Genomic DNA, 14266 nt, shown 5'->3' with positions numbered 1-14266 from the left:
ATATAGTGCATGTGTATTGGGATGAAGGGTGTAAAAATCACAGTGGGCTATTTTGTACAGCCAGATTAACTGTGAAAATATTGCAATTATCTTGATTTTATCATCTTGATTTATTTTTCTCCATGTATATTTTAACAACCACCTGATCATGTTAGGTAGAGAGTTAATCGACCCAAATCATTGCCTATAAACGTTCAAGTAGTCAGTAGCTAAATGTATTCAAAAAATTTGGTTGGCTTGTCCTCCCGTTGGAGCCTGTTCAACCATTTAGAGTTGAGTTTATATTCGTCAGTATAGAGAGAGCGTATGCATTGCATATGTTGACATTAAAGACTGTCAAATTCTTTAATTTTGTGTGTAAACACACACAATTGTCGGAAAAGTATACTTTCTGTACTGGCAATCTCAAACTGAACTCTGTGTTCAAAACAGCATAGATTATTTCTGGCAATATAATCATCAGTTTTCTAACAATAGTTAAAAGTAGTGGTGTATTCTAGATGTGTTATCCCTGGAATTAGAATCATAACTTGCATCATATGGCTTAAATAACACCCGTTACGATCTTGACTTCCGTATTTCATAAAATTGCGAGTCTAGTATGTCTCGTGCATTACAGTTTGGTCCACTGTGTGGGGTTGTATAAGCTCACAGAGTATTGAACTGTGTGCTCTCTCACAAGGTGATAATGTGCTTCAAGGGGGTTAAGTACTCCGTTTCAAAAGGCAGAAGCTGCAGAGAAGGGGGAGGGTCAGAGTTAAGTGGCTCACTTGCTGTCCACGCAAGTAGGTTGCCTTGAATACATCGGGTGTGAATTGATGGTTTAAACCAGGGGTCCCCAAACTTTTTCCTGTGAGGGTCACATAATTCTTCCCTTCTCTGGTCGGGGGCCGGAATCAGTTTGTAACAGAAAAAGTGTGACGATTGCAGGTTGACAATTGCAGATTGCAGGAGTGTCTAAATGTAAAAATGTATTGTTTTCCAGAAAGCACAATCAAATAACCCTCTCTGGGTTCTTCACAGAACAAAAGTCAGGAAATAACACTATTTATTAAATAAATACCGTATTTCCCAGATATCTCTTCCGCTCTAGGTTTTCCACAACGATGCAGCAGAGGGGGGCGGACACCCAAAATTTGAGTCATAACAGGTCAATTGAACATTTATTACGGTTGAAAAAGAAAAAGTTGCCAAGTTTAGATTTAACTGAATTGATTACGGTAGTTTCCGAATGGTAACTGTAACGGTAAAAGTGCTGATCCTTCGTTTCTGCTACTAGCATGTGCTAAATGAAAATGGGCGCTTTCTTCTTCTTCTTCAGATTTCAACAGCAGCTTGCATCCATTATTGTTGCACTACTGTCATCTACTGGATCCTAATATCTTTACCTCAAATTCTCATAATGATCCCAGTATTATTTTAAAAAACTGAAAAATCTTCTTTTTCCCCTCAATGCTATTTAACTGATCAACAACATTCTCAAATTTCAATTCCCTATTAAAACTTAATTACGTTTTAATGGGTGCGTTCTTCTTTTATTTTCAATTTTGACTTCCAATGAATTCCCTTCCAGCTAAAGAGCCCCCTGGTGGTTGAAGAAAAATCCACATATAAGCCGCACTGGGCTATAAGCCGCATGGTTCAAAGCTTAGGAAAAAAGTAGAGGCTTATAGTCGGAAATACGGTACATGAAAAAAAATCTAAATGCTCTCTGGTATTGTTCAGGGGGCCAGACCAAATGTGGAGGTGGGCCGGAAACTGGCCCACGGGCCATAGGTTGGGGACCATTGGTTTAAACCAAAGATGGTCAGTTCTGGTCCTCTGGGATCCAGTATCCAGCTGGTTTTGTCCCTGATTCAGCAGACCTCACATTATATTTGAATTCTTTCCATAACGTGTCAATACGTCCTACAAGAATCCAATGACGTACCATTTGTTTAAATCAAAAACATGCATAACTTTTTTTACTGCACCTTTGTGCATTTTTCTATGAGGTAAAACACAAAAAAAATGCCTTCAGTTTGTGGTTGTAATGTAGCAGAATGTGAAAACGTTCAATGGGAGTATACTTATATAAGGTACTGTAGTTCCTTAAAACTAAGAAAAGGAAAAAGGAAGTCATCACAAACTAATTTGACCTCAAAATGAACCTTCTGTGTAATTAAGACAAGGACCTCTTGTGTGTGTCAGCTCCCTCAGGCTCTTCAGGAGATAAGGAGAACATCTTTTTTTAACCTCCCGCCACGAGAGTACTGTGGGTTCATCTGTTACTGTGGTATCTGAGCCAGAGTTTTCTCTATTAACCCTGGTTACATCCCCAACATCATTTCTAACAACTTATCTACGGCAGCTTCCCACAGCTTGTTTTGCTGTCGTGGACAGATAATATAAGGTATGTATTGAAGAATAGCAGGAAAAACACGTTACATAACAAACATGGAGTAATGATGAGTTGTGGCTTTTCAATCTGATCAGAACTGGAAGGATCTGCCTTATTCAGGTGAGAAAAACAAACGGGCAGCAAGAAAGCGTTGCCAGGGAAAATGTACAATGCACGGTTACCGTGGGGAGAGTATTGTGTTGCTAGGGAAACATGCATGTGGTCATGGAATTGAAGAGGACCAATTAGGACGGGGGAAATCGGGTGAAGAAGAAATGAGAAGGCACTAAACGCGGCGGTGGTGACGCCCAGACAGCGTTACCTTGAAGAACCGCTGTTAGCCATGTGCATGCTTGCTTTCCACGCAATCTGGTGGAGAGGGAGGGACATGCTGAAGCTCCCCTGGCCAACCAGCTTCAGTTCGATGGTCAACCTGTCGTCTGAAAAAGAACACCACCTAATGCAGACGTGGAAAACCTGTAGTAAGGGGTCCCACACAGAACCCCAAAGTCCAATCTCTGGCGAGAGTCATAAGGCTGAGTAAGATTACAAATTTTCTTTTGTGTATTTTAAGCCTACTTGTATTTATCATCCATTTAAAGCCAAACAGTTCTATGATATGGATCTGTGAGGTTGGCTCTTTGACATTCTTATTAATAGTTGCCTTACCATCAGTTTAAAGATGTCATATTGCCAAGGCTCTATAGGAAATTGAAGCAAAATTCTGGAAGCGGTGGCAGAATTACAGTGAGTCCGTGGAGGTCCACTTAGACGTTCACAATGGCTTACATACACACCATATTTGCAAGTGCTAACAGTCTTTAGATTTACGAGAGATTCTAAGTTTATTGCCGTTTTCTCAGCTGAACAACGTTAATGTTAATGCATGAAATTGCTCCACCAACAGGGGGTAAATATTTTCATGTTGGGTTCTCAGTCATAAAGATATAAGGATGGTACGTTTCAGTGCTTTTCCTGGTCTTGTTTTTTTTAGAAGTGATCCCAATGCATGCACACAGGCAGCAGCAGGTAAACTCAATTATACAACGCAAATCTCTGATGATTACCAAGATGATCACATTACCTGGAATAGGAACACGTACCAAAGAGGATGTGTTGATTAGACTGCCTGCAAAGTGTTTAGACAGCAAAGAGCGAGCCTGGGAGTTTTGTGACAACTCTTGTTGAAACGGAACAGCATCACAGCAGAGCACCGTCTATTTCTCTTCCAAAGAAAATGTAGTCTACCCTTCATAAGCTTTTTTTTTTTCACTCTATCATGTCTGTCACTTCTTTGGCAGATTTTGACATAATCCACAGTGATTATGTCTTAATATATTCTTGGCAAACGCAAAAGCTAACTGAAAATGTACTAAGACTTGCCTCGCTTTTAATATGTGGAGGTACTTAACTGGCTTTCCAAAAATCTTATCACTGGGGTTTTCTTCCAGCACTTCTATGTGTGCTGTAGGTGCGAATACTAGACAAGAATTTAGCAGTGAGGTGACGGAGGTGGTGGGGGGCTGAGCTGAGCGTTTCCTGGCAGATGCTACAGTTGCTCTTATCTGCCACAAGAGAGACTTTAAAATCCGGTCAATTCAATCTGACAAGCAAAAACACTTACTCACGGACTTACGAGAAACATGTTCATGAGTATACACAACTCCTTGCTGTGGCTTTATGTGACTCAAGTGTGCCACCTTTCATTTCTCAATAAAGCTTTGATGCTCAATCATGGCAGCATTGGTGGAATAAAAAATAAAAAAAAGCCACGTCCTCCGCTCACTTTTCTCTGAGTTTGCCCCAGAGTCCAGAGTTTGACAGCAAGAGATGGGGAGAGCAGAGAGGCGTGGAGCTGTCTCTTATTTAGGAAGGAGAGTGAGCGAAGCTAACCATTAAAATTTTCCTGTAGCGTCCACACTCGCTCACAGCTCCAATCTGTCTAACCATCTGGGTCAGAACTATTACTAGTAGGAGGAAGGAAACTCATTAGCGAGTCCGCCATGTCTGCCATTCTAGACGGACACGGGAACAGACGGACAGGTCGGCAAAATAAATCAATGTCGAAACGAGAACGACTGAGTAAAAGAAGTTGAATTATGTGCACTGCTAGTAAAATGTTTACATACGCTCATCATGAGGATGAATGGCATATTTATCTGGGGAGTTTTTGGATGCAACAATGAAAACATATTTTCGATTAACTTAAGAATTTGGATCATAAGTTTGATTTTGTCGAAGGGTTTCTTTAACAGTGTCAAAGTAATGCTCACGTGTTCAAATTTAATGTTCTGATATTATTCATACTGAATATTTGGATACTTGTCTGATCTTCATTTCAGAACTGATAAGAGTTAATTCAAACTGCTGGGCTCAGCTTTGAAGCGTAGTCCATAATATTTTTTACATAGTTGAGGCCGAGGCTTTTCAAAATCTTTTATCTTTTCCAAAACCAGCTCAGATGTGTCGATGGGATCACTTTGCTGTTGGATGCTCCAATTTCTTTCAACAGCATGACCACTGCACTGAACAGTTATACTGAAAACTGGTGGCGTTTTAAGCTTTTTCTTGATTCTTTCCATGATTTTTCTTGCCATTAACCCAGAATAGTTTAGGTTTTGGAGCAGTGGCTTATTATTTATCCAACACTCTCCCAGCCCGTGGTAATGTGAAACTTACTTCGTTGTAAACACTGACTCATCTGCTTGTGTCCAAGCGATTCTTCTTGCATCATAGTGCGACAGTTTGAGTCAAGATTTTAAGACTTGGACACAACTGAGGTTTTTAGTAGAACAAATACCCTAAACTCACATTAACACTGGTAGCAGTAAGCAGAGTCTTGACCTCAAGTGGAAGTTATGCTTAAAACTTCAGGTCTGTGACAGGGAACCAATTAATTTAAGTAAACTCAAACAGCGATCTTTTATCCAGCTAGGTTATACATTAACCTTATCGAAGACTTGAAACAGCACGTGGTTTTTCTGCAACGTTGTAAGGGGAATTTAACCCAGCCTTAATGCACAGGGGCATATGTAGGTCTATATGAGCAAGCATGTTTAGTTTTGTCCATGCACTGATAAATAAAAAAAAATCACAAATTCAATCATCTGCACTAAATTATTCTTGTTAAAAATTAATTAAACGAGCATGTATACAATACACATCATTGCACCTGAACTTCTGAACAACACTCTGTGGAAACAGGAAGCAACCAGGCTGTATAAATTTACTATTCCTGTCGCAAAGATGGAAATATTAGCAGTCTCCGCAAACCATAGTCGACTGCAGCCAAAGGACAATTTATTATATTTGGTTTGTCAGAGCAAACCTGACCTGAATGTAAACAAGTCATTCCATCATTTCTGTCTGCTATGTCTGACCTTTCCTCTTGTTTTCCTACGAGCAGAAACTGATGAGGGATGATAGCTTTTATTTCCTCTGGGGTTTTTTTTTTTATAAATCTGTCACTGTGTGTGTGTTTTATAGGAGAAATGACATTTCATTGGAGAATATATTGCTTTCTGTACCGTCTGCCCTATACCCATTGAAATCCTCCTAAGTGATCCACAGCGTGGGCAAAATGAGGTGGACAGAGTCCCACTCAGCCTCTTTCGAACGGTTCCCCAGTGTGCCTAGTTAACAAAGGCTGCTGCCTGGAGACCAATTTAAACCTGGATTTGTTCTGTTTTGGGCCTTTGTAACATTCTGGCAAATGAACACAAATTCTATCAAACCTCCACTAAAACAGACCTCAACCTCAGGAGAGGTGCATTGTGTAAATTAATTAACATGAAAAAGCTGTTGCTGCCTCTTTGCATTTTCTTCTATGTCCTTATTTGCTGGCAGCTTGGAATTGGTTGGTTGGTCTCTCTTGCCAAATGGACGCGTTTGAGTCAACTAGCTGCCAAGTCCAACTTTTAGAACAAATCTTTATGGCACCTGCTATCCTTAAGTAAGTTGCTCTTTGCATGATTTTGAAAGGACTCCGTCAAACGGTTGTGGTTTGCAAGTGAGCAAGACTAAGGGCTCACTTGTGCAAGTAGGAGCATTTTTCTGGTAGATTAATACTTGTTTTAAATTAGTTAGTTCTTGTTAAATCACACACAACCATGACAGTATCAGATCTAAACAACAACCTAGCGAAATCTCTTTGCCTGTAGTTTTTCATTTGCATATAGACAGTCCTCAATACTTTATTCAACTTCTATTATGATGCAGGTTTTAAAGAAAATGATTTCCGCTCGACTCCTGCAGGATTGCAGTTAATGTACGAGAGGTGGGAGCAGTCTGAACAGGGCACCAGTCTGTCAACGAGACGTACTGGGCAAACAGCTATTCAACTATCCTAAGAGCAATTAGGAAGCCGGTATGCCTGGAGAAAATCGATGTATGAACAGGGAGAACCTGCAAACTGCGTGAACAATTGGCTCAGCCGAGATTCAAAACCAGAATGGGTTTTTTTTTTTTTTGCTGTTGTTGTTGCAAGACAACAATGAATAAAAAAAGAAAACTTCTGTTCAAATTACCACTTGACAAGGGTCAATTGATACAAACATTTTTTTTTGTTAATTGTGTTGTTCTTTAAAGTTAATTGCATTCCCCTCCAGTAGAGTAAAAGATTATTCATTGTCCTTAAGTTAGGAGACATGCAGTTATCACTAATATGCAACGATTAGCGCAATAAACTAGAATGTTAGCATGTTAGCTAACTGTAAATACTGTGCTTACATATGATTAATTTCTACTGCAACGCTAACTATGAATTATTGAGGAAACCTGTTTTAGGTCCAATAATAACAACAAATCAAATGTGGGAGAAGCATTCTCTACTTAACATTGAGACTAATTTTGAATGATGTGTTTAGGCCTCGTTTCAAATGACTGGACTGTTTGTTTTTTTCATACATTTTTAGAAATATACATCGAATCGATTTCTCAGCATCAAAATAATAACTAATAATAATAATAAACATGTCATCACTAGAAGCAGAAGAATTCAGTCAAAATTGTCACAAATTTTAGACTAAGAGTTTCCTTGTGGGGCGGCATGTATCGTCCAGACGCATCGTGCCATTCTATGGTGATTGCTTAAAAAGCTACTTTTGAGCAATCACCATTTTTCTCATTGTATCGTATGTCTTCCTTGTGTCTGGATGTCGCAGGAGGAAGACGTGTGTCACCAGTTGCCTTGCAACGCATTTAACCCCACATCATACATAATTCGATCACCAGACAAGCGCATCACTTTTACTGTGACCTGAATAATGCCACAATAACCCAATATGACTTATCAAATTTCCATGTTGATTTATATTGCATAAATGCGACTGGTAGTTTGTTTCTTTTGTTGTTGTTCGAATGATGCTCATGTTTCAAACATTTGGATTTTATAGGGACGGAACATGAACCTTGCAGTAATTTAGCAGTGACCTTTTCCACCTTCTGATTTCAAAAACAACATCCTTTGAGCGAAAGGAGCTTTGCTGGAGAATCGGCTCCAAAGAGAAGCAACACGAGTAAAGAGAATATAAGAGAACGAGCACGAAACGCTCCAAAACGAGCCAAATGCGCCACCATAGTGAGACGACGCATTGACGAAATACATTACAGAGAACGGTATCGGCCTACATCGGTTACCTTTTATCCACAAATGTTACGCAATTTTAAAAAAACAAATGAATAACAGAATGTTCAATTAGGTCAGAGCTTTCAAATCAGTTTTGGTCTGTGTAACGGGGACACTTTTCACACTTTTCGTGAAGTACATACGTACACAACACTGTGAGCTGGACGTAAGTGTGTATTGTCGCACTGCATGTCTAAGCTGTCTGACTAATGCATGCTGTAGAGAAGCAGATAAGAATACTGACGTTAGGCACTCAGGAGCAGCCATAAAGCTTCTGTAGTTTTCATATTTCCAGCCCATCTGTCACAATTATATCACAAATCCCATCAAATTTGTTTTGTTTTTTTCAGATAGAGCATTAAAATGTGACAGAATCATATATATCTATATTAAATTGGCTGGGGCAAAGTCCTTTTAGTTGTTACATATTTTTCCCAAACAGTGTTTGTCTTTATAGAGTAATATAGTATCTTAGAAAAAAAAAAAAAAAAAAAGACCATAACCTCTTGAATACTTTAATTCGGTTGGAATGGAAAGGAAATGAATCCAAATGATTTTGTTTTATTTATTGAAAAGCAATATCTGGATTTCATTTTTAATTTAAATTCATGGCTGACTTGTTTTTTTATTTATTTATTATTGCTGCTCTTGTTTACTGGGTTAGTAAGGTGACCTTACCAATCGTGTGGCCTAGTTCTCTGGTTCTGTCCTCATTTTGAAATCTGCAATGCTTTGCGTTGACGAGAGGTTAATATATTCCCTGCTATTAAAAACTGAATATTTGGGTTAACAGACGGTTCAGGATCTGACACGCTCTACAACATCTATCTGAAAACTTGTTTTAAACTCAAAGAAATAAAACACGTTTTCTGAAACATTGAGTCTGTGATTTATTCATGAGATTGTGCAAACCTTGTGAACATGAGTGACGAGCACAGTCTGCTGCTGTATGAGGGAGGTTGTGTGTGTTTAAAGTTCAATGCTGAGTGAAATTAAGCCGAAAGTTTCTCAAAACGGGTCACGGCGCAATCAGGGGAAGTAGCTTCAAGAGTTCACCATGCAGAGAAAACTAATGTTATTCCGGGGTGAGTGCTGCGACGACTGCATGTTATTCAAGTGCATTTATCATATGCACAGCATATTTAACATCTCCGAGACGCAAGATGAAATTACATACAGCCGGGTATCAGATGCACATGAAGACTATGCTAGAGTAGCATTGAATTAAAGCCGCATATCTTCAGACACTGTTAAAAACACAAGGCAGATGTGCAATAGTGTGACAGGACTATAACAAAAAGCACTAAAAAAAAAAAAAAAATAGGCCATCTGAGACGAGTTGAGCTCAGATACTAATTGTAGCATATTTATACGCTTCAACCGTTTTAGTTTCTAACTAATTCATGACATCATTCAGAGATATTTCTGTTTAAGATATATAGGTATATAGTCTAAAGTACAAAAAATAACTGTTGCTTATCGAGATCGAATTTTTCATTAATACAAAAAAAACACTGAAGCTCACCTTGCCCTCTGCATATTCCCATCCTGTTTTTTTCTCTTTTTTTTTTAACGAGACAAATTGAGATGAATGTAGTTCTCTACAGCTAGCCTGATTTTAATCAAAGAGGGGGGAAAACGATGGGCGAACATCGAACCGGTTGCCAATCATAACTGTCCTCGGCTCTCCACCTCCATGCCCCAGTCGTTACATTTGGACTATAAATAAATGCAGAGGCTGCCGCACAAGCAAATGGAGCTGCCAACCTGAGAATTGGTGGCAGAAAGCTGAGAGGAGGCAGATGAGCAGAAGGAATGACAATGAGGCCAAAATTAATCTTTGCAAAAGTTGGAAGGGCATGAAGTTAAAGCCGGGCAGTGGCCAATAAAGATAGGCAATCATTTCAAAGCCCTTTAAAAAAAAAAAAAAAAATTTTTATTTGTTTTGTAGCATGTCATTTAAAAATATGCAGCAATTAAACAGAGATAAAAACTTTTCCACAATGAAAATGTGTTGCAGTTGCAGCAGAAAGAAGAAGAAAAAAACCCCAGTAAGAAATGTAGAGAAACAGAGCAGGCTCTGGAGCTGAGATATTTAGTCATCTGCTTTTTCTTTCCTTGAATAAAACGCTCTCACAGAAGCCTTCTGTGTCTGCGCGCCCTTTGCGATTTACTCATTTGAACTTTCCGAAGCTACCTGCAGCAACAAGCTCCGGATCCAGATACGAGGCCGAGGCATCACCAGCTGCGAAACAGCATTTTCAGGTCTCGCTGCCTTGCGGCATCACATCATCAGCAATGACTCCGCTCCTCGTGAAAGATTCTGGGAGGCGGGGAGGAGCTTTTTTTTTTTTTTTTTTTCCACATTTCCATCTGATTACTTGACTACACAGATGCATGGCAGGCCTTTTTGTGCGTGGACTTATATTTGCTTAATTTTGATGTCGCTCTGCATTCCACGCGTTGACATAAAGGGGTTTCTCTTTGCCTCTGGGCCACATACGTCAGATGCAAGTTGTATATGATCTCATCAGGTCGGCGAACGGCTTCATCATCGCCGGATTCTCGCAGCCAGAGGTGGCAGAGAGGAATTATCACCGACTCGTTATCACCTCATCCTAAATCCTCACTTGGACTTCGCACACATAGACATGCGTGGAATCTGAGCAGGACAGTTGCAGTTTCTAATGAGTATTCCCTCCACAATAATATCCATTAACCGAGTGAGACCCGTGAGCGAGGCTTCGTTCCCACGAAGCCTCATTTTCTCTAATGCTGACATATTGTGAATAATGCAAGCGCAGGCGCTGTGAAGGCTGCAATTACATATGTTTACGAGGAGCGTAAATTAAGCTCCACGAGAGTGCTCTGATGATAAATCTAATGATTAAAAAAACCAGGGAGTTTCCTCCTAAGTTGAATCAATCACTGTGACTCAGAGTGTTTTGTCAGCTTCACGGGAGCAAACTTGATCCCGTCTCTAAATGACGTTTGTGAAATATTGCCACAGCATCACGGGGTGATCTGTTTTTATCCAGCCATTTATTATTATTTTTTTTTATATTCAAAGATGAAACAAACGGGGCTGTGACTAAGAAGACAAACATATGATCGCAACCTAATAGTAAAATTTTATGAATTTCAAAATGTGCTTAAATTGATTACCTCCACCGCTCTAGCATTTGTTTCGCTTGTTACAATTTTGCCCAGTCTTAAGCTACGTCCACACCTCCCGTCAGCTCCGACCAGCTTCTGCTGAAGAACATTATTCTGCCACCACCGTGTTCCAACAAAGGGGTTGATGTAGTTTGACGAACGTCCGGTTCGCATGCACGTCGGTCAAAAATGTACACTTTGTTCTCATCTTGTGACTTTGCAGATATTTATTCGCAGGAAACGTCAAAAACCACGCGGGCTTTTCCTTTTACCTTACAATCGTGTGCTGCTGTGTTGGTCTAACCCAGTCCAACCCAATAAGAATAAAACAAACAGAAATTTGTGGAACAAACTGACAAAATCTAAAATAGTTCAAGTAAGTCGTTTTGCACACAGCTTGATGTATCGTTATTTGTGATGTTGCCTCTTGCAAACGTTTGGGTTGTGCAGTAATCGGTAACACCAAACAAGGCTGAGGCGTTGGGAGCCACTGCCATGCACAACTTTTTTTTATATCTGTCTGAACTTTTTGCAAGCTTTAAAAAAAAAAAACAGTTGTTTGACTTCTGATTTAATGAGCAAGAGAAAATATTCTTCACAAACATCTGCATCATAAACCAGTTCATCTATAGTGAAATTGCTTGTGAAAAAAATTAGCTTTTCTGAATTTAACCACCTGCCCACAGAAAGCTGTTGAAAACCTTCATGTTAATCAGTGAAACGAACCAATTAATGAGCCAGACTCACTCTGCTCTCTAGCTTGTTACTGTTTCCTTTGATTTTCTAGTGGGCTCTTTCTTTTTACTTTATTTTAAGTCTTTGGCTGTGGGCATATTAGCTCTAAAATAATTTGTGTAATAATTTGTCTCTCTCTCTGTGTGTGTGTGTGTGTGTGTGTGTGTGTGTGTGTGTGTGTGTGTGTGTACACTAAAGAAATAATGAAAATAAACCAGCTTAAGCTATACACTGTAAAACAGAAGAAACACTGACAAACGTTCAAGAGCTGCATTACGTACAAAATCTGCCATCCTTTTCCAGTGAAAGTCATCCTTCCTTTTTTTTTTTTTTTTAGCAGCCATTTTTTTGTACTATTCAATTTTCACCTTGTTGCACTGTACAGCCTGCCAACTTCATCTTACTGTAACACTTGGTCACACTTAGGCATGTCTGTAACGGCGCCAACAGAACAGCTCCACTGCGTTACAAAACTGAACCATGATTCACTTTCTTTTCATCGTGTCCCCACAAAAACACACTTTTGCAGGGACATGACAGCTTTACGTCCAAAATGACTGCAGTTAAGGAGTGAAAACATAAATCGGTCAGAGTTGGAGCCCTGATAAGTGATGGACGGGTCAAATGCTGAAGGGAAAAAAAACAAAACAAATCAGATCCACTGTATTCATTAAATACATAAAAAACTAAGATTTCCAGCCATTTTCAGTCTGTTGAAACATCAACCAACTGTATTCTCTCTCGCAGACTTTCAGTCGAATAGATTCGATAAAGCCTAGGGACGTCTTTGTACATAAACATCATTTTGCAATTCCTTCATTTTCTGTTGGACTCCAAACGACGGCCTCTGTCAGAGAGACCTCCCTGTGTTTCATGTGTTCTGGTCCTCAGGGGAGCAAAACCACAATCTGACTTGGAAGAAAACAATTTCAACCATTAAAAGCTCAATCAGTGCAGCTTCGCCACTTAATGCCCATCTTTGTGCATCCTTTTTTTTTTTTTTTTTCATGTTCAGCTGGTATGTGAAGCAGCAAAGCTACCGCTAAACAATTTAGGACACGTGATGCACACATTTGCGTGCGAGAGCAACAGGCCACCAGGACAGTCACCTCGCTCCTGTAAGCCTCCCATCTCATTCCCAAACACAGGAGAATCACAAGATGCTTGGCTCGGTTGGTGATGTGTGAAGTGATGAGGTCAGATAACCCGTGGACGTCCTAATTTAATCACGGATCAAATTGGTAATTCAATTTGTGGCTTCAGGGGGAGAGAAGAGGAGACAGGAATWAAAAAAAAAAAAAAAAAAAAGTTAAGACGCAGGGCGGAAGAAGTTCCTCATAAGAACTGACCGGTCACATCGCTCACCAGTGTTTAACTAAATATTATTCCTATTATCATTTATCTGATCCCAGTAGCTTTTTTTCCCCCCCCTCAAGACAGAAGGTTAACATAATAACATAAAACCTTCTATTTTGTCTATAAAGCCCTCAGCATGTAAGAAGATGCTGAGGTCTCTGTCTGTCTCCATCTGCCTGCCACTATCTGTCAATTCTCCACACTGATCTGAGCAGTCATGAGAAGGAAGGGGCAACTGTAGCTCAGCGTGGAAGGAACCGGAACAGTTCTGGACGGCGTGAAAAATCAACGTGGTAATAGAATAGAAAGGTGCCTACCTGAGGTAACGCAGCGGTTCTATGGCTTCAGGCTCTGCCTCAGCTGAGCTGTGGTTCATCTTGTCCATCTGTCTTCACCCACCACGAGTCGGTAAACGGGAGAAAGGATAAGCTGTGCTCCCCCAAAGAAAACACTTCCGTTCCTTCTCCGACTCTAGTTGAATGGACGGGCTGTGTGTCTGCGCGCGCGCGTGTGTGTGTGTGAGCGCGAGGGTCTTTTTCCTGGGAATAGACTGTGAAATCTAAATGGTTTCTCTCTCTCTCTCTCTCTCTCTCTCTCTCTCTCTCTCTCTCTCCACAGCTCTTGATTGGTTCAGATGCTGGAAGGTAATTACTGGCTGCTTCAAAACACACACGTACACCCTCGTTCGCACCGACACACACACACACGCTCTGCTTCTTGTCTCAATAACCCTTCCTCTCCTCTTTGTTTTTTCAGCTGCAGGGTCCCCTCGGCTCATTCTCTGAGAGAGAGAGAGAGAGAGAGAGAGAGAAAAAAAAGGTCTGTGCTTTCGGTTGCTCTCACACGGAAATCCAGCCAATTAAGAAGCAGGAGCCTCGGTGCTCTGACGGCTGATTGGCTCCCGGTCGTGGCTGTTAAGTCATCAGCATCTCCTCTGGTCACCACATCACTTAAAATTTGACCAGACAGGTGCATGCATTAAACACATTCTCCTCTGGATTGCTCCTTTGATG

The 14266-nt window shown here is 40.3% G+C and overlaps 1 protein-coding gene across 1 annotated transcript in view; it reads right to left on the bottom strand.

The window, feature by feature from the left end:
• Positions 1-14027, bottom strand: part of yjefn3 (YjeF N-terminal domain containing 3) — a 60290-nt gene extending 46263 nt beyond the window's left edge. Inside the window, exon 1 of the mRNA XM_008407229.2 lies at positions 13571-14027. Within this exon, the coding sequence (XP_008405451.1) occupies positions 13571-13638 (68 nt within the window). The 5' untranslated portion in view covers positions 13639-14027. The remainder of the gene's footprint in view (positions 1-13570) is intronic.
• Between the last annotated feature and the right edge of the window lie 239 nt (positions 14028-14266).

Source organism: Poecilia reticulata, linkage group LG4 (assembly GCF_000633615.1).
Source record: "Poecilia reticulata strain Guanapo linkage group LG4, Guppy_female_1.0+MT, whole genome shotgun sequence".
NCBI classification, from domain to species: Eukaryota; Metazoa; Chordata; class Actinopteri; order Cyprinodontiformes; family Poeciliidae; genus Poecilia; species Poecilia reticulata.
This window is presented reverse-complemented; position numbering and strand designations above follow the sequence as displayed.